The sequence below is a fragment of the Halictus rubicundus genome, chromosome 5 (genome assembly GCF_050948215.1).
Source record: "Halictus rubicundus isolate RS-2024b chromosome 5, iyHalRubi1_principal, whole genome shotgun sequence".
Taxonomy (NCBI): Eukaryota; Metazoa; Arthropoda; class Insecta; order Hymenoptera; family Halictidae; genus Halictus; species Halictus rubicundus.
This window is the reverse complement of record NC_135153.1, coordinates 6,519,237-6,538,665: the sequence shown is the minus strand read 5'-3', so window position 1 is coordinate 6,538,665 and position 19,429 is coordinate 6,519,237. Positions and strand designations below refer to the sequence as shown.

At 44.3% G+C, this 19,429-nt stretch overlaps 1 protein-coding gene and 1 long non-coding RNA gene across 2 annotated transcripts in view; both read left to right on the top strand.

Annotated features, from left to right (window-relative positions):
- Positions 1–14,769, top strand: part of Cycd (cyclin D) — a 65,829-nt gene extending 51,060 nt beyond the window's left edge. The window contains exons 4-5 of the mRNA XM_076787794.1: positions 9,445–9,590; positions 11,688–14,769. Coding sequence (XP_076643909.1) covers positions 9,445–9,590; positions 11,688–11,897 — 356 coding nt within the window. The 3' untranslated portion in view covers positions 11,898–14,769. The remainder of the gene's footprint in view (positions 1–9,444; positions 9,591–11,687) is intronic.
- Positions 14,770–14,842: 73 nt separating this feature from the next.
- On the top strand, positions 14,843–19,006 carry LOC143354065 (uncharacterized). The gene is made up of 2 exons (XR_013082268.1): positions 14,843–15,466; positions 15,550–19,006. It is a non-coding gene; the product is annotated as an uncharacterized LOC143354065 (long non-coding RNA).
- The last annotated feature ends 423 nt before the right edge of the window (positions 19,007–19,429 follow it).

The following is a 19,429-nucleotide window of genomic DNA, read 5'->3' as shown; positions in this document are numbered from 1 at the left end:
CGTTGGGTGGGAGGGGGGGGGGCGTTGCCTCGTAGTAAACGCGATTTAAAATGCGATTCTTACTCACGGGTCCTTCATTGTCAGGCTCGTTAGAACCGTGCCACGGCGTCGTAAACAATCGGGAGCGTTGCATCGTTAACTCGCCGCGGCGTTAATGAATATGCCCGGGCTGTTGTATAATGCACCCGGCGCAGCGGAAACCATCACGTAACTACGCCGAATCGATTCCCCGTGCGTTTCTTTTCTTTTCGTTTAATGGGTCATGCGCGCGTCTAATTATGCACGGGGGGTGGGGGGTTGTGTATTTGTGTGTGTGTGAAGTAACGAAAGTGCAAGGGTACGGTTATTCGGTCGCGCCTCCTCCCCCCTCCCTTCGATGTCCGCTCCGCTCGAAACCGTAACGACGAAAATGATCCTTTACATTGCCACCGGTCGGTTTTCAACCGGTTCGTTTGGATAAATTTTCGATGGTCTAGAACCTGCATTTCAATGGGAAGAACTGGTTCCAAATCGCACAATCAATGTGGACGTGCAGCCATTTTTATGCACGTTTGACCGAATCAGTTAATTCTGCATTTGAAAATCTAAAATCGACCTCCACGAATCAGAACAGTGCTCGACATGCGCGATCGACAAAAATGTTTTTCAGACAGGTTTTCATGGGCTTTGATTGTCGTGTTCGACAGTGAGTTCTCGATATATGTCAACAACACGGATCTTGCCATCACGCAAGAATCTAAGGGGGCAAACCTACCCCCTTTTTTGTATACTTATCGCGAAGGAAATGGTTTTGTTTTTATAATACCTTTTAAATAATATTTCAGTATATTATGCTTTATTCTCGATATTTGTCAGCAACACGGATCTTGCCAGCGGCATACTACGCGTTATGTTTGCACTCCTCGGCGTCCGAGACCTCTCAAGCCTCGTGGCTCCTCACGGGGTATACATACCTCGCGGTAGTGGGAATAATACCGCGACGTTTATCGTCCAGGCCTTGGCGACGTATATAGAGAAATCGCTGTAGTATGGTCGAATAGGGAAAAAATGTTTGCCCTTTTAGAGTTGTCCAAATGTTACTGCGATTCACTTACGCATACTCTCTTTGGGACCGTGTCATTTCAAAGTAGTGCGAAAAAAGACCCTGTCGAAAAAGAGTAGGGTGTATCAAGGAAATCCGTCGTCAGTTTGGCCCCGTTCCGGAAGTGTCCTGTTAAGGCAAGCTTGTAGTTCTGCGACGGTTTGTCGAAGCACAGAACATTGTCGTGTCCTTGTTGACCATAAGTGCGAGGAGGCGACGGGACATAAAAGACGAAGAGGAGAGGGGGGGGGGAAGAAAAAAAGGAGAGAGAAGCCCCCCAGAGCACGTTCGTCGAGAGGTTCAGAGACCTTCCGCGATTCAAGGAAGCGGTTGGAATTCGTGGCGCCGTTTGCTTCTCTTTTCGCCGCTGAAAAAGAGGGTCAAACGACTCGAACTGGGCCCCGGCGACTACCTAGTTTGGCTCGTGAGAAACAATCATCGTCGTTCCGCGGGCCTGGCCGGGCCCGAACCGGGCCCGAGAGCTGGGCCCGCTTCTAGCCTCTCCTCCTCCTCTTCTTCTTCTCCTTCTTCTTCTCCTTCTCCTTCATCTCTCCGGAACCACCGGAGCCGACCAGACGACGAAGGACGATGGTCCTCGCTTTTTCCCATTGACGGTTGTAATAACAACCGACTGGCAGCGGGCAAAGAGGGATTTAAACGTGTCTCGATTCCATCGTGCTGGACGCTCCCCTTCTTCCACTCATTCCTTCTTGACTTCTAATTCTTCTTCTCTGGCTTCTTCTACTTCTTCAGCTCCTCCGTCGAGGTCTTTTCAGGTTTTCCAAGGAGACCGAAGAATTTGTGATTTTTCTTACTCGGCTGCTCCGCTTTCGAAGGATCTCGGATTTTGGTAATTGTTCGTTGACTTCTGCTTCTCTGGCCTCTTCTACTTCTTCTTCAGCTTCTCCGTCGGGGTCTTTTCAGGTTTTCCAAGGAGACCGAAGAATTTGTGACGTTTTACTCTTGGTGCACAGTGTTTGAACGATCTCGGATTTCGGTAATTATTCCTTCACTTCTTCTTCTTCTTCTTCTTTGTCTTCTTCTTCTTCTTCCTCAACTTCCCGGTACTTCATTTCTTTGGTGAATTTTCGCGGGATCGTTCCTTGAACCTAATTGCTTCCTAACAAGTAGAGTGTTCTGCACGGCGAAGGATTGTGTTGTAATTATATCTCATGTTGCTCAGGTTCTTCTGCTTTCGAACACGAAGTTCTCACACATTGAAGTAGTCGGAGTAGCGAAGAAGTTCTAGTACGAAACCTGCTGCAGATTTTTCGATGCCTTATTCATTTTGATTTTTGTATCGATTGTTTTATTCGACAGGCAAAACTTGAATTATTCATAGTAAATAATAATATCGAAGGAAACTTTGAAAAAAGAAAGAATTGAAGAATTCATTTACACAATTTAAAAACACCGTTGCATCGTTTTCAATTCTATAAAATAATTCAGACAAGCGATAAATGTCTATGTAGCTGCTGTGGCATAAAATTGGTAGAAACAATTTTTATTTTCCATACAAATCCGCGGTCTAGTAATCAGTGAGCATACCCCCAGTCACCCCAGCAACAAAACAATGCAATCATCGAGCCTATCTCTGTCGGCTGTCCCTTTATCTCGGCCACAAAGGGCGTGTTCAGGGGTGTTCGTACGGTAAGCTCGTCTCCTGGGAGATATAATTTAACAAATCCTTCGAACCGGGGGATTCGTTATTCCGTTGGCATCGTCGGTTGTCGGCGGAACTGTCATCCTCGGCGGGATGGCGCACAGTGTTCCAGACAATGCTGAATACTCCCACTTTCGAAGTATTCTAAAAACATTTCATACAATTTCTAAAAAAATGTCTCTTGAGGAGTATGCAACGGTCACTGTAACGTGAGTCGCATTACTGTGATTTCTCTATACATGTCGCCAAGGCTTGGACGATAAACGTCGCGGAATTATTCCCATTATCGCGGAGTATACCCTGTGAGGGGCCCCGAAACTCGAGAGGCCTCGGACGCCGAGGAGTGCAAACATAATACAGTGATTTCTCTATATATGTCGCCAATGCCTGGAAGATAAATGTCGCGGAATTCTTCCCACTATCGCGGAGTATACCCTGTGAGGGGTCCCGAAACTTGAGAGGCCTCGGACGCCGAGGAGTGCAAACATAATATGTACAGTGATTTCTCTATATATGTCGCCAATGCCTGGAAGATAAACGTCGCGGAATTATCCCCATTATCGCGGAGTATACCCTGTGAGGGGCCCCGAAACTCGAGAGGCCTCGAACGCCGAGGAGTGCAAACATAATACAGTGATTTCTCTATATATGTCGCCAATGCCTGGAAGATAAATGTCGCGGAATTCTTCCCACTATCGCGGAGTATACCCTGTGAGGGGTCCCGAAACTTGAGAGGCCTCGGACGCCGAGGAGTGCAAACATAATATGTACAGTGATTTCTCTATATATGTCGCCAATGCCTGGAAGATAAACGTCGCGGAATTATCCCCATTATCGCGGAGTATACCCTGTGAGGGGCCCCGAAACTCGAGAGGCCTCGAACGCCGAGGAGTGCAAACATAATACAGTGATTTCTCTATATATGTCGCCAATGCCTGGAAGATAAATGTCGCGGAATTCTTCCCACTATCGCGGAGTATACCCTGTGAGGGGCCAGAAAGCTCGAGAGGCCTCGGACGCCGAGGAGTGCAAACATAATATGTACAGTGATTTCTCTATATATGTCGCCAGTGCCTGGACGATAAACGTCGCGGAATTATTCCCACTATCGCGGGGTATACCGCGTGAGGGGCCGCGAAGATCATAACATGGCTCGGTTAAGTCTCCTGGACGATACACGACGCTGGCAAGACCCGTGTTGTTGACATATATCGAGAATTCACTGTATTCGCATTTCCGATAGCTCGATGAAAAAAGTTTTTCGTAAAAAAGTTGGTCAATAATGACACAATAATAAATTGCAATGAAGGAAATGTACAAAAATGTTTTTCTGTGATAAAAGCATAAAGATCACTTCAATTTTCGTTCAGCAACATTGCAATTTTTCCATTGATCGACGTGCACCTCTTCGTGTCGTGTTTGCAAAATTGTGAAGGGTCTTAGGTCGAAAACGGATTAGTTTAGAAGTTATTAATTTTCTGCCGACTCCCATAAGAGTTCGAGCGCTGCGCGGCGATTCAATCTCGCCGCGGGGTGACTATAAAAATATCGTAAAAGCGAAGAGAGCTCCGGTGTCGACAATGAACGCGGCAATCATCAGTCGTGCGTGCTCGCGATATCGTATTCATCGTTTTATGCCGGCAATATACAGGGTGTTTCGCCTAACTCGAGCATCTAAAATATCTCGCTTGTTTTTTATGATAGAAAAAAATTACAGTGGCAAACATTAGTTGGTTCAGAGGGGAAAATATTATGATGGGGAAAAAAATTTGTTCAAGGCTATATTTTTTGAGATTTCAAGGTCGTCGAAGTTTTTTTTTAATGGAATGATATATTTTTATTATCGCTATATGATAGCCGAGGACATAACGAATCCAACGACCTGTAATATTATGACCTTCACGTGACCTTGAGTACGAGAAATTCATAAATGTAGGACACTTGATGTAAATAGTGAAATAACGATGACATGATCCCCTAGGGTTTCAAGAAATTGTCCTTGAACCTTGACTAATGTTTCGGTGACTCTAATCAGTACGTTTCAAAAATTCATCGGGATTTATTCGATTGTGAAAGATAACGTTACTTTTCTGAAATGATGGTGTACAGTATACAGTGATGCAGAAAAGATAGAAATGATTTTAGTTTATGGTGAGGCTAAAAGTAACTCGGTACAAGCAGCTCAACGGTACGCAGAAAGATACCCTGAGAGAAATCATCCTACTCGACAAAGTTTTGATCGCATAGTTCAATTGTTTTGTAAAACAGGGAGTATTAAGTCACTGAAAAGAAAACGATGAAAGCCTGCTACTGGAGAAGATGCCGAAACTTTTGTGTTGGCTACAGTCAATATTGATAATGCTACAAGTTGTCGAAAAATTGGACGTTCTTTAGGCATTTCCGAAGCAAGTGTGTTCCGAATATTACAATGTCATAAATTTCATCCGTACCATATTTCCTTACATCAGGAGCTTCATGGCAACGACTTTGAGAATCGCGTTGCTTTTTGTACATGAACATTGCAGGAAATACAAAGAAATGAACATTTCTTTTATTACGTTCTCTTTACTGACGATGCCACTTTTTCTAACCGTGGACAACTGAATACACATAATATGCGTTATTGGTGCACTGAAAACAAGACTTCGACAAGTTGAACACCTGCCTCCATGGAGTGCAAATGTATGGTATGGAATCGTTGGTGATAACAAACTCAAGGTCATTTGAAGGTCATCATTTTACAAGTCGTTGGATTCGTCTTGACCTCGGCTATCATATAGCGATAATAAAAATATATCATTCCATTTAAAAAAGCTTCGATGACCTTGAAATCTCGAAAAATATAACCTCGAACAAGTTTTTTTGCCTATCACAATATTTGCCCCTCTGGACCAACTAATAAAAAACAAGCGAGACATTTTAGATGCTCGAGTTAGGTGAAACACCCTGTATATTCGCCGAGGCTTGAGCCGCGACGCGGCACGATGGGCACCGACACGCGTTTTGTCCGGATTTTTCATGAACCCCCGGACCCCCGACTATTCATTCATGGAAAGATGGGGAACAGGTTCTACGGGCAACCGAAATGTCCGAGGGCCTCCGAGAGGATGAGAGACAGAGAGAGAGAGAGAGAGAGAGAGAGAGAGAGAGAGAGAGAGAGAGAGAGAGAGAGAGAGAGAGACCGACGGACACGGCCGTAATAAAGCCATTAAGAGCGGAATTCCACGAAGCCGCTCTTAAATTTGCAGAGAGTTCGCTCGAGCGCAGGTGCGCGTCCTCCAACCACCGTGTATGAGGAATTATTATCGGACAAAGACATTCCCCGGAGCACTCTGGACCACCCCTATCGATCGATCGATCACCAACGGTCGAGATAATTCGCGCACCGACTTCTGCACTCTGCGATTCTTTCGCGCGAGAACGTCTTCGAGATGAATGCTGAACGAGAGCTCCATTAAAGTCCACGCGTAAATGATCGATCGACTGGCTGACAAAAAAAAAAAGTGTATCAATTAGAAGCCTAACCTCGTCGTGCAGCCTTTCGTTTGCAAACTGTTGGCCCCCGTGTTTGAAATCGTTTTGATCAAATGGTGACTACTGTTTCCCATGGTTTCATGGTTCGGTAGGGGGTGCACCCCTTGAATTTCATTATTTAGGTATTACTGGATCGCAGATTTTTATGCAAAATAAAAATTATTCGTATCGATTGCAATTGTTGCAGAAGCCAAGTAGATGTTTTATTCTCGCTTTTATAATTGTAACAAATTTAATCTAATACATTGATATTCTCAAATTCTGTTAAATTACATCTACTCATGTTTGTCATAATTAATCTGCAGTCCAATTACCAAGATAATCATAGTTGAGTAATTATTTCGAATTATTATTTTGAATTTAGATTCAAATTTCTCGAAAGAAGAAACTGTGCTATTTTAAAGCAGTGCAGATTTGAAAGTAGACATTTTGTGCATTACAGGTTAATATATTTGTGTTAAAGACGATCTGTCGTTTCTCGGAATTTAGTGTAAACTTATCTTCGCCTCGGCTGCAGAATTCCTTCTCGATGAACAATCTTGGTCTTCCCAAGATCCGTTCTGGTCTCTACCCCCGCCATTTTCGTTTTTACGCGTTTCATTCTTCATTATTCTATATCCTTCTCTCTTTTCATCTTCTCTTGGGCTTCCTTCGGGCTTTTGCCTCGCTCTTGCCCGGCCTTTTTCAATCCACCTCTTCTCGTATTCCATTTTTCTTCTTTCTTAGGCTCTCTTTTAATTTCTCTTCTTCTGCTCGCCTCATTTCACTACACCTTTTTGCCTCGCCTCGGTATAGTCCTCAACATTACCGCCAACTTATCCTTTTCTATCCTACCTTTTCCCATCTGGGCTCGAAGAAACGTTTCTGTGAATTCTTGGTCCCATTAAATCGGGCTTTTACAGTGCCGAACCTAACATACGTCAACCAAAAGTTTTCAAACAGATCTGTTCTTCTGTGTGCAAGTGTGAACTCTTTGGAAAAATGTAATCCCAGTATAATAAACTACAAACAGTATTCTTAGACTGTACACCGCTGCTAAACAATCTTATAATATTCTTAATATAATTCTTTCGGCTGAACTTCACTTTGTGGGACCAAAAATTTTGCACTTTTCTTCACACAATCTTGTAGATTTTGACGAGAAAATTCCAAAAATGCAAGCGTTAATGCGAGGAATTCACTCGCGTATTCGAACGAGTGAACACCGCGCTTTAAAACCTGCATTTTTGGAGTTTTCTCGTCAAAATCTACGGGATTGTATAAAAAAAAAGTGCAAAATTTTTGATCCCATAAGGTGAATTTTTATCTTTTATCCTTTCAATATAATTTTTGAAAAAATTCAGCTTAAATGCTGCTAAATAAAAGTCAGTAAAACCAAAGCAGACATTTTTAGAAAATTGTATTTTATGTGGAAATACAATCTTTTTAATAACTTGCATCTCAACAATGATGAATTGCAAGCTATTAGCAAACCCCTTAAAAAAATTCTTAAAAATTTCCTACCAGCAGATCGCCCGTCCAAAACCCATCTCCCCATGCCAAGACCATCATGACAATCCTCCATTTACATTCCAGAGTACCCTAAAAGCAGGTCAGCCAACTATACTATTCGATTGAGCAGATTGGCCAACGCTGACGAGCGACCAGTTAACAAAGGCGTTAGAAAGTCCGGGTTCGCAGTTTTCGGGCAAGAACCGTTAAAGACCCTGAGGTCCCCGGGGCCTCTAAGACAAGTCCTCGCGGGGCCTGGCCTAATTGCTCGGGCCCAAGGTGACAAAAGCTTTCACGCTCGAACTTGTAATAAAAAGGCAAACGGGCTGTTGTGTTTGCTGTCGGTAACCTTTGGACTTGTGGTCCCCCTGGGGCCCCCTCCCCCCTGTCCGCCGATATCGGCAAGTTTTCAACGCCCGTAAATCTGGCCCCTGCGAACCGCGGGACCCTTTTCGGAATCTACCTGCGAGTTTCTATTAGCGGATTCCTCGGCAGCCTAACGTTTCCTATGGTTTCGACCGAGCGAATCGTGAAAAACGGCCGAACAATCTTGAAATACCTCGTGCTTCATCAATCAATTAATCCTTGACGCCAATCTAGGCTATAGAGGTTAGGTAGAACAAAAGGGACACCCTGTATATTAGCCCAGTAAATGAATTGAAACTAATTTCTGGTTTAAAGAAATTTTCGTTGCAATTTGGAACCATACTTCGAGATTAACCCCGGGGTCTTTCGTGACCCAAGCAAAATTTTTTGTATCTGCTTTTTGCTGACGTATTCCACGATAATTGCAAATATAAAGTTCTGTAAGTTTGTTAAACGTTTGGATTTTGTAGCCGTCTACCGCATTTCCGGTTTCTAAAAATCGAACTTGAGTGGTACAATATCGCCGGCTCAAAATGCAAACGCAATTTCGATTGGATCGTAACTCCCGGACAAAGGACAAAGAACGTATTGCCGTCGGGACTTCGTTGGTCGTCGAAACGACTGTTGTTGTGTTAAAACGACTCATTGTCGGACGGATCTATTCAACATCTGTTTACGATAGCGGGGAGCATGTTTTTTTTTTTACTGTTGCTAGCACTTCTCGAGGAGACATTTTGTACCGAGCTTCGACCTCTGAAACTTTTAACCCCTTCGGCGGGAGGGGTTGTAACTGGGAAAACCGGATTACCCGTTTCCATTATGCTTTCCCAGGTCGGGTCGTGTGAAAAAATTCCGAGAAAAAATGTCTGTTGCGTTATGCTTATCTGGAGCAATGTTAGGGAATTTTTCAAATTTTTTGACCCGAGTTGTTCATTGCGAAAAAATTAGAAATGTTCGAATGTGTGGATAGGAGAGCTTTCACGTGGACCAGCAACTTGCTCAATGTGTAATAAATCTTGCAACAGTCAAAAACAAAAAAAAAAAATGAAATAGTGTTGTCAATGATGTCAACACTAGAACTATTGAGCACTAAGAGCAATTATGAATTGCTTTATCGAATTTCTTCGTCTTCTCAGAAATTATAAACGACAAAGAAATTCTGTACAGTGTAATCGTAAATGCAATTCAAGGGATTCCAAATTTTAATCAATATCTGCGATGGCGTTATAAGGGAGTGACAATGTATAATTATGTTTTCTCGTCGTGGACGCCCCGTTGTAACCACCGTTCGCGATCTTTTTGTTTACAGAGTACAAATTCTCGATGTACACGCCGAGCATGATCGCGGCTGCGAGCGTCGCGGCGGCTCTTCATGGTCTCGATTGGACTGGGAAGAGTGGTTACGGGCTGGCCGGACTCCTCGACGAGCTTACTCGCATCACGGCTATCGAACAGGTTTGTCCTCTTCATATTATTACCAGGCGCTTCTCAAAAAACCCTAGTGTAAGATGACGGTGTCAAGGAATAGGTTTAATCGTACCCTGATTCGCACCCGGTTTACTAAAGTGGGTTCCACCGAATATTTTCTCCAACCTCCATAAGGTATTATACCAGCGATAGAAGAACTTTTCAAAAACGATATTTCGCTATTACTTCTTTCGGGGAAAAATGTTCAAAGATTTTAATTTGCACCCCTCACCCATGCCTATTATTCGCCACTATATTCAAATGAAATACAGTGATTTCTCTATATATGTCGCCAAGACCTGGGTGATAAATGTCGCAGAATCATCCCCACTACCGCGGGGTACACCCCGTGAGGGGCCGCGAAGCTCGAGGGGTCTCGGACGCCGAGGAGTGTGAACATAATATGTACAGTGATTTCTCTGTATATGTCGCCAAGGCCTAGATGATAAACGTCGCAGAATTATCCCCACTACCCCTTGAAACCAAATGGTCTGTAACCTCGAGATCGATGATGTTTCCCCACGAATAAGATTCATTATTACGGGAGAATCAATACAAAATGGTTGAAAATTAACCAAAAAGAATTTCAAGGACATTGTCGACCCTGTTCATTCACGGTGCGATTCGCGTGGAAATTTTGTTCGGCGAGCAAAGAGAGACAATCATGGAGTTAGGGGTCAATCTTCGACCCCGAGATCGATGATGTTTCCCACGAGTGACTCGTCGCCGTTTCTTAGGGAGCGTCGACGGCTCCGAGATCATGAATGAGAATGCAGGTGGCTAGACAGAGTTCCACGGAAGAGCCTTCCTGCTTCTAAATACATGCGGCCCGGCGCAAAATATTGCGCTCGGCAGGCCGTGGACCCCATGCCGAGCCATTCACGCGTGCACTTTATTCGCGCGTTCGCCGCATTATGAATAGTCTGTATAGTCTGCGCTCTGCTCTCTCTTAGCCTTCTTCGGCCGTCTCCCCCCCCCCTCTCCCTCTCATTCTCTCTCGTAAACATGTGCCCGACACCTGCTACGGCTCCTCATCGGCACTTTTTGCGCGACGTCTTGGCTGGATTCGCGAACTATCCCTCTTCGTGTCTGCCTCTGCGAGATCCCCTTCAATGGAGAGAACGCATTCAATGACTTTCGTCTGGGCCCTCTTCGTTCCGCCAACATGACTGCTTTTCACTTTCGCGGTCACGCGTTCCGTTGTCAAATCGATCCCCATGCCACAGTGAATTCTCGTTACGAGTCAGTTGCGCCGTTCTGGTGACGGACTCTTAGACGAAATCTGAGTTTGTCGCCGAGCGTCGCATTTGAAATACACAGGGCACGCTGGAAACCTAAGAGACATGTCCGTCTACAAGTCATGATAGCCTATGACTACTAAGCGATAGTGACAAGAAGACTGAGAAAATGTCTTTCTTCCATACGATGTTGCACGTAGCTCGAGAGACGGCTCTTGAGCTTCGGCCCCTCACCGCGGTGGTGTGGGTAGTTCCACTGACTCCAAATTGTAAGGTTCGCACTGACTCGTAATGAGAATTCACTGTGCTCTCAATGAGGGAGGAAACGATAAGCTGTTAAAATCGGTTTAGTTACTACTTTACCGACCGGTAGCGGTAGAACATCCTACACACACTTCTTACCGATCACTCGACCGCAAATACTTCCCTGACACCGGGGCTCTGTTTCGATTGCTATGGCAACAGGTAATACTAGGCAGGTCTGACGCTGAAGGTGTATAAACGCTAGATACGAAAACAGGGTAACCAAATTCCGTCGACAAATTTAATAGACTAATAAGCTAATAGGCTACCGGTCGGTAAGAGTCGGGGACAAGAAGCCGATAAGTAGGCTACCGGTCGGTAAAGTGTTAAACTATGCTACAACACTGTAAGGGCTGTCAAAAACCGACTGAGGATGAGCTGCTTTCTTCAATTGCGGGACAACCTTCATATTTTTGTCATTAGAGTACATTCGAGACCACCTTGCAAGTTCAAGGCTAGCGAAGACAATGTTTGCAAATCCATAAAAGTCCCTTGACGACAAGATGGAGGGACCGACGATGAACTGAATTTTTTCGATTTGCAGGACTACCTTCAAGGCTGTCTGGAGCAGATCGAGGAGATGGTGTCGCAGGCGCACGTGGACGCGGAAGCCGGCGCCGCGCATCAGGTGACCAGCGGGTCTGTGACGGGGGGACAGCAGAGGCCTCTGGGGGACGAGATGACCAGCCAGGAGAAGATCCTGGAGCACGAGAAGGCGGGCACGCCGACCGACGTGAGGGACGTCCATTTTTGAGAGACGCCGCTGAGGGAAACTCTGGCCAGGGTGACTCTCTGCTGAGCCTAGAGGCCGGGGACGAACGTTTAGCCAGCAGCGACGACGACGAAGACGACGCTGAAGAACCCACGGCCACGAAGAGGATCAAGCTAAACGAGGAAGAGGACGGACAGCGCGTTGAACTCGAGCGAAACGAAACGCAGGCGACAGACTCCTAAAGAACAATGTAGCTTGAAACGAACGGTAAAAAGCTCGACATCCATCGTGAATCGTCGGCACAAACGAACACAATTTTTGGTTTCCCGCAGCGGAATGCAGAGAGAAAATCGCAGTCGAAGAGAAAGAGAGAGAGAAAGAGTGGAGACCGTCGATATTTTTTAGTTCCGTGATCCGGAAGATCCACTGTGTGGGGCTCCATGGACACCAAGAACAGTTCACCTGAACCACGGGACCCGCGTGTTACGTTTATTTTTTTTTTTTGTTTATTATTATTTTTTTTTTAAATCCGAGGGTCTAGAAACGATCGTAGTCCTCGCGGCGAGAGTTTTTAGTTGAAAAAGGAAGGAAGAGAAAGAGAGGAGAGAGTTGTTCGGTAGATTAGTTTTACTCGAGAGGAGCATTCGCAGCGTCCTGGATCGATCATGGTCCCCGTCGGATCGATATACATCTGCGCAGAACACTCGGACTCCGAGCACCGGATCTCGTTGTTATTTCGTTGTACAATCGAGTGAGATCTTGCTCGCGAAGCGATGATTATTCTCGAAGAATATCTCGTATCCGTCTCGAACCATGACGTACAGGTCCCAGGGACTTCTCCCCTTCCTTTTTTAATTTTATGCTCGTTCGACGATGCCGATCGACCGTCGACGGAACACGAATACGATTTTTCTTCGATCGAGGATCGAGAACCCCCTTCAATCAGAGAAGGAATAGAGGAACTCGTGAACTGAGAAGTGTCTTTCGTTCCGAAACGTTCCGGTACCTTTCCTGATAGAAGAGAAACTCGAATCTTTTTGGAGCATGATGGAAATGTCAGCGTAATTGCTACCTGCCGTGATATTGCGACACTCGGGATCAAGTATTCAGACTTTCACGTTCACGCGACCTCTCTGTCGGCTTTCCAATGATTCCTTGGGAGAGGGTTGATCGATCGATCGGAAAGAAATCGGTTTTCTGAAGGAGATCAGTGCTAGGGGAACGTCTGCGCTTTATCGAGGGTGTAATCGTGTTTGTTTCTGAACCTCAACTGGCGAGGTACACTCTCTGAGACTTCAGCTTATGAACAAATGGCAGCCTAATTGTGTTTGCTGGAAACGAAATTTTAGTTCTCTTGTTTGGAAAGAAAATTAAAATTTTAATATCATCAGCCATATTAGTTTCAATGTCGACTGTGGATTTTATGCATTTATGGCAAAAGTGAAGCATGAAATGGGATTTAATAGTACCGGTGCATTATCACCGACTTATCAAAATTATTGAAGGAAGAAACAAATTTTTATTTGGTTCCAGTACCTTGTAAATGATGAAGACAATTTTTATTTTGCATAAAGATCCACAGTTTCTTTTCAAGTTTCTAAGCATATCGATTGCGACCATTACGAACAAAATTTTAGTGTTCCTCCGCTTTGACAAGGACGCCATAGTATTCGCTAAAACAAGAAGTTCCATAGAGAACGACCTCGCCAATTGAGTTAGCAAGAAAGTAGAAGAGTAGACAAATAAAAATGACACAGCGATAAAGCGCTGTAAAACAATGAGTGTTCTCGATGACGATTTCGACGGCAACGAATAGAACAGTGGTGGCAGAGAGGAAACCGGAAGGAGTCGAATGGAGGCGTGCTGTTGGGGGAAGGCAATGCAATACGCTTTAGAATTATACACTTAATTTTTAGCCGGACGACTAACGAAACTACCACGCCGATTGCGATCGCGAAACGAGAGGAGAGAAAAAAAAGAGAACGTTCCCTGTCCATGGACGAGGGGGGGGGGGGGGGGCGAAAATGTGAGGGGAGGATTTATTCAGTTAATTAATGTCCTCTCTAATTGACAGGTGAAATATATACCGGAGGGGAAGACGAGAAAGAAATAGAGACGAGGAGGGTGCGAGAGAAAATTGTGGAAAATACGAGAAAAAATGCACATAGTCATGTCGAGTCACTTAGTGTTTTGTACATAGGTATACATATGAGGAAAATGAATATATATATATATTATTATATATGCATATATATATGTGTACATATACATATATGCACGGGATATGTGTGCGAGGGCGAGAGAGAATGAGAGAGAGAGAGAGAGAGAGAGTGATCGTCGAAAGAGAATGTAAACGCGAAATTGTAAACAAGGATTCGTGAGAGCGAGCGAGAAAGAGAGTGAGAGAGAGGAAGGCGTTGTTAGAGGATAGAGAAACGGTAGTAGTCCCTTTTTTGTATCTACGCTAATTGTTTATCCAAATAGTTTTTCGCGGGACGGCGACACGCGGCCCATCGCTTATTCCAGTCGGTTCCTAAGGTCGGCCGCGACTGGACCCGTTCCCTAATCGCGGTGAGTACGTGTGGTGTTCGTATGTGTGAGATACCGTGTGTCTGCATACTCGCGCGTGTATAAATATTGTGTGAGAAACGGGCGCAGTTGAAACGCTTGGAAGTTGTTCAGTCTCGGGAATTGCATCCGGTTGGAAAGCCAAAAAGCATTTCGTTGACTTGTTCGTTGAAGACTCGACCAACTTGATAGCTGCATCGAGTCCGAAAGGCGGAACAAAATTGATAAATCTTCACGTGTTTCGAAGCGTCTCATCGCTGTCCGCAAGGTCCCAAAACGTGTCCAAAGAATCTGTGGGACCAAAAATCGACGTAGAGGAAAAAGCAGATTAGTTGGTTACTCTATCTGTGCGTTGGACAAGTTAGAAACGAGGTTTTGGCTGATTAAGATGTCAGGGTTGCCTGGGCTTGTCGTTGTTTAATTGATGTCCAGGAAAATGATCCAAGGTCTGAGTTTGTCCAAAAGCTGGGTTAATCCAAGAGCTAGATGAATTCGAAAGCTAGATTGATTCGCACGCTGGATTAATCCATGATCTAAATTAAAGGGCTAAGTTCATCCAAGAGCTATATGAATCCAAGAGCTAGATCAAGGCAAGGTCTAGATTAGTCCAAGAGCTATATTGATCGAAGAGTTAGATTGACCCAAGAGCTAGATTAATGCAAGGTCTAGATTAATCGAAGGGCTAGATTGATTCAAAAGCTAGCTTAATCCAAGAGCTACATTAATTTAAGAGCTATGTTAATCCAAGGGCTAGATTGATTCAAAAGCTAGCTTAATCCAAGAGCTATATTAATCCAAAAGCTAAGTTCGTCCAAGAGCTATGTTAATCCAAGAGCTAGATTAATGCAAGGCCTAGATTGATCCAAGAGCTAGATTGATTCAAAAGCTACATTGATCGAAGAGCTACATTGATGCAAGAGCTAACTTAATTCAAGCGGTATATTGATCCAAAAGCTATGTTAATGCAAGAACTAGATTAATGCAAGGGCTAGATTGATTCAAAAGCTAGCTTAATCCAAGAGCTATATTAATCCAAGAGCTATGTTAATCGCTATGTTATTCGTCCAAGAGCTATGTTAATCCAAGAGCTAGATTAATGCAAGGCCTAGATTGATCCAAGAGCTAGATTGATTCAAAAGCTACATTGACGCAAGAGCTAAGTTCGTCCAAGAACCAGATCAATGCAGGAGGTAGAACAATCGAAGATCTAGGCGTGTCTTGATCAGCCAGATTCCTCCCGATCGCAATGACGAACGACGCGCGTCAGTCAGTTCTCGAAAACAGGCTTCCAAGCAATCAGCCTTCGCCTAATATCGCGGCTGTACATACGTAGGTAAGCTATACGAGGCGTACACGATTAAGAGTTAGCGCGTAGTCCATGTAAGCGACACGTAACGTTGCGAAGCTACGAGAGAGAGAGGGAGTGAGAGTGAGAGAGAGAGAGTGAGAGAGATATATATATAGTTAGGCGAGAAGCTTAATCGTGGACGGATCCAGCCGTTCCGGTGCGACGGACTGACGATGTATCTGTTCTTGGACCTTTTTCGCGAAGCTCTCGCAGGACCTCTGGAACGAGCCGATGTCGATTCCGATTAAACATTTGTATTTTTACGTTTGATTAATGGAACGCTTTGACGCTTTCCGCAGAGATATTCGCAAATTCTCGTGTCCCGATAGACGAAGAACGAATCGAAGTATAATTTTTGAGCGTCTCGCCCGTGTTCGAGCATGTTCGACCACGCGCGGGGTCAAAAGGTAGAAACTTCAGAGGTCCCCGCGAGGCTTTGATCCGCGCGACTAGCAAGAGGTTCCCGAAAACACACCAAAAAGATTGCAAACGATCGTGGAAGATTGCGGACACTCTCGGCACCGGAAGCAGCCGAGCCTCGAGCCTCGAGCCACCGCCATAACGCCTATACATTGCTGTAACCCGTTTTTAATATGCGTTTATACTTAAGCCGCCGAATAATCGTAGAGACGTGTAACAACACTTCGACCAAGGAAAAATGTAAGACTGAAGCAGCTTCAGTTCTAGCGTAGAGTAACCAAGAGAGAGTGAGTGAGAGAGAGACAAAGAGAGAGAGAGAGAGAGAGAGAGTCGCGGTGGTCGAGGCTCGGCCGTCTGCAGACGTCCAGAAAAGATCGAAGTGTACGATCATCCAAAAAAGAAAAAAGAAAAAAAAATAAGAAACGACGCGAGAGAACGGAAGGGAGAGAATATTAACTGTTAGTACTTAAAGAAGCGTCGAATAGGGTAAACGATATAGGGACGGAGTTTCGGGGGGAGGCCGCGTTCCTCTTCGTCTTTCGCGTCGGAGCCGAAAGAACGTCCGGGAGGGGCGCGGTCTCCTGGCCCCCCGCGGGACTCGTATTTCGCATTCCGACTAACAAATGGGGAATAGCCCAGTGCCACAAAGCGAAAATAGTTAGTAAACATACTCTTCAATAACCAAATCTTAGTACAACGTAGAGATCGAAGTAATATAAACCGTATCATCCACCGGCCGGGTACGCACGGCTGACCATTTTCTTACTTGTACTACTAGTGCATGCGTACTGTAAACGCGTTCTGTGCACGCACCCTATTTTACACTGTATATTATGTACCTTGAAAAAAAGCGGGGGACGAGCGAGAGACGGGAACACGCGCTCGGACGCCGATATGCGAATTCAACCTTGAAAGGTCAACGACGCTCGACATCGTTTCGACGATGCTCGAGTACATATTTATTTCTATTATTCTTCGTTTGTTCATATTACGTCTTCGATGGTATTATTAATATTAAGCCGTGACGTTTGCTTATTTATTTTTGTTGTTCGCAAATTTATGTATATTAATCATCAAGGGTGCCACGGTTCCGTTGTGGAAAGTTTAATTTTTCGATTTGTCTACGTTATTTCCGATTTGTTTGGAATTAGATTAGCTTCGAATCGCTAACTAATTACTATGCAAACAGTCTGGATCAGTTCACCAGCTAAATTAATCCAATGTTTGGATTAGTCCAAAATGTGTTCGCACCCGAATTTATTTTCATTGAGCAATGATCTCTCGAATTTCGGACAACCATCGAGGCGGAAGAAAATGATTTTTTTAAGTTCTCGGCACCGACCGTGCGACCCGCGTCTCCGCCCCCTGTTTTAGCTTTGTAAGGACACGATGAGCTTGCGTCACCCTTTCCTTCCTTTCACCGGCCGAACAACAATTGTAACCATCGTCACAGCGAGTTTTCATTTGGTCCGGGTCACGCTGGACCCGACTTTTCGATTGTTTTCCTCGTTCGATGCGAGTCACTCGGTCCGCGACGAGCAAAACCGGGCGACGCCATTGCGCTTCTCCGTTGCTTCTTCGACCTCTGCGTTCTTTAGTTTCTCGCCCGAAAGTCCATTTGTTCTTTTTCCGTTGATTAAACGTAATTTAGACGATCGTAGCTGAATCGTTCCGCCGACATACTTTGCAAAAATGGAAGCGCAATGGCGTCGCGCGGTGCTCAAAATGCCGACCCTTTCGATGCCAGCTATGTTGTTACGAACAAATTTAACCGAAAATTATTCAGCTCCCGATGGAACGGGTTCAGCGTCGAAAGGGTTGAACGCTTTCGATGCTGTCCGAAAGCTCATGGCAGTCTCCACGAACACGTTCAGCGTTACGATTTTCACGTAAGGAAATTGAAATTAATTTTATTCGCGTCGCGTTAGTTAATATATATTGTAATGCATAGACACTCGGAGAATTTATAACTTTTCTATGCATGTATTATTAATAGACTGCGGATCTTTGTGCGAAATGAAAATTTTCGATTGCTTTCTTTTTGTCATCATTCTTGGGAGTTGAAAATAATGAATGACAATTATCAGAAGTTAGGTTGCATTTGAATAACGATGTTTTCTCGATGTATGCTCGAATAGTATATGATAGAGACGTTTCGTAATTAAAAGAATTTTTTTTATCTTACCGAGCTCTTATCGTGACAATGTTAACAAATGTAGAGGGTGATTGAAATTTGGAGGTTGTCAGTACCGCTGCCATGAGACGTTTTCGACAGCAAAAGCACGAAACTGATTCACTGCCAATTACGATGAACAAGTGCTCGCATCGATTTTCTATGTTACTATATATATTATATATAATATATATATATATATATTTGTTGTATCAGTTGTTTTCTCGATTTCCGAAGCAACGCAATAGTAATACCACTGATATACCTCAGGCACCGCATATTATACACAGCTCGGAACAGCATGTTTTTTTTTTTTGTATAGTGTTTAAACCAGTCGCAGTTGAAGGAGCAAGTGAAAGAAAGATAGAAAGACAGAGAGAAAATGGGAAAGAAAGAAAACGCGAGAGAGGCGAGAAGAAGAAAATAGAGGAAAAAAATCGTTTTTCGAAACGAAGCAAAACAACACTTATGCGTTACTTTTTAAACCTAGCACGTAAAATAACTTTTTAATCGGTAGGCGCTGGAGGTTGCACCGATATGCGGCTGCAACACGATGCAACGACATTGTACATATCCCCCGTGCGTGGTGCGACGCACAGTCGATTGAAAAATAAAGTATTGGTATTTTATACAGACAAATAATTATGTGATTCTTCATTTACCATTCTTTCCTTTAATTCGGTTAAACTTTACTTCAGGATTTTGACGAGAAAATGCCGAAAATCCAAATTTCATTCCTAAGAGATCACTATCATATGGTACGAGCCCGAGGTGGGCTCGGGAACTTGGACTGACTCGAGAATTAGCCCACTCTACTCCTATACTCCGTCTGTGCTTGTACGGAGAGGACTCGCCGCACGACATTGGCGCCTCTTACAACTAAATCCGGATACTTGTTACCAATTGGTTCCCGAGTCTAGGTAACGCTTTAAATTACATAACACGATAACACGGTTACCGACGCCTAATACACATTACATGTAAGCACAGAGAGGAAATGGGAGCACAGACGAGGTATAGGAGTAGACCAATCACCATTTGGGGTTTCGTGTTTCACGAGCTGAA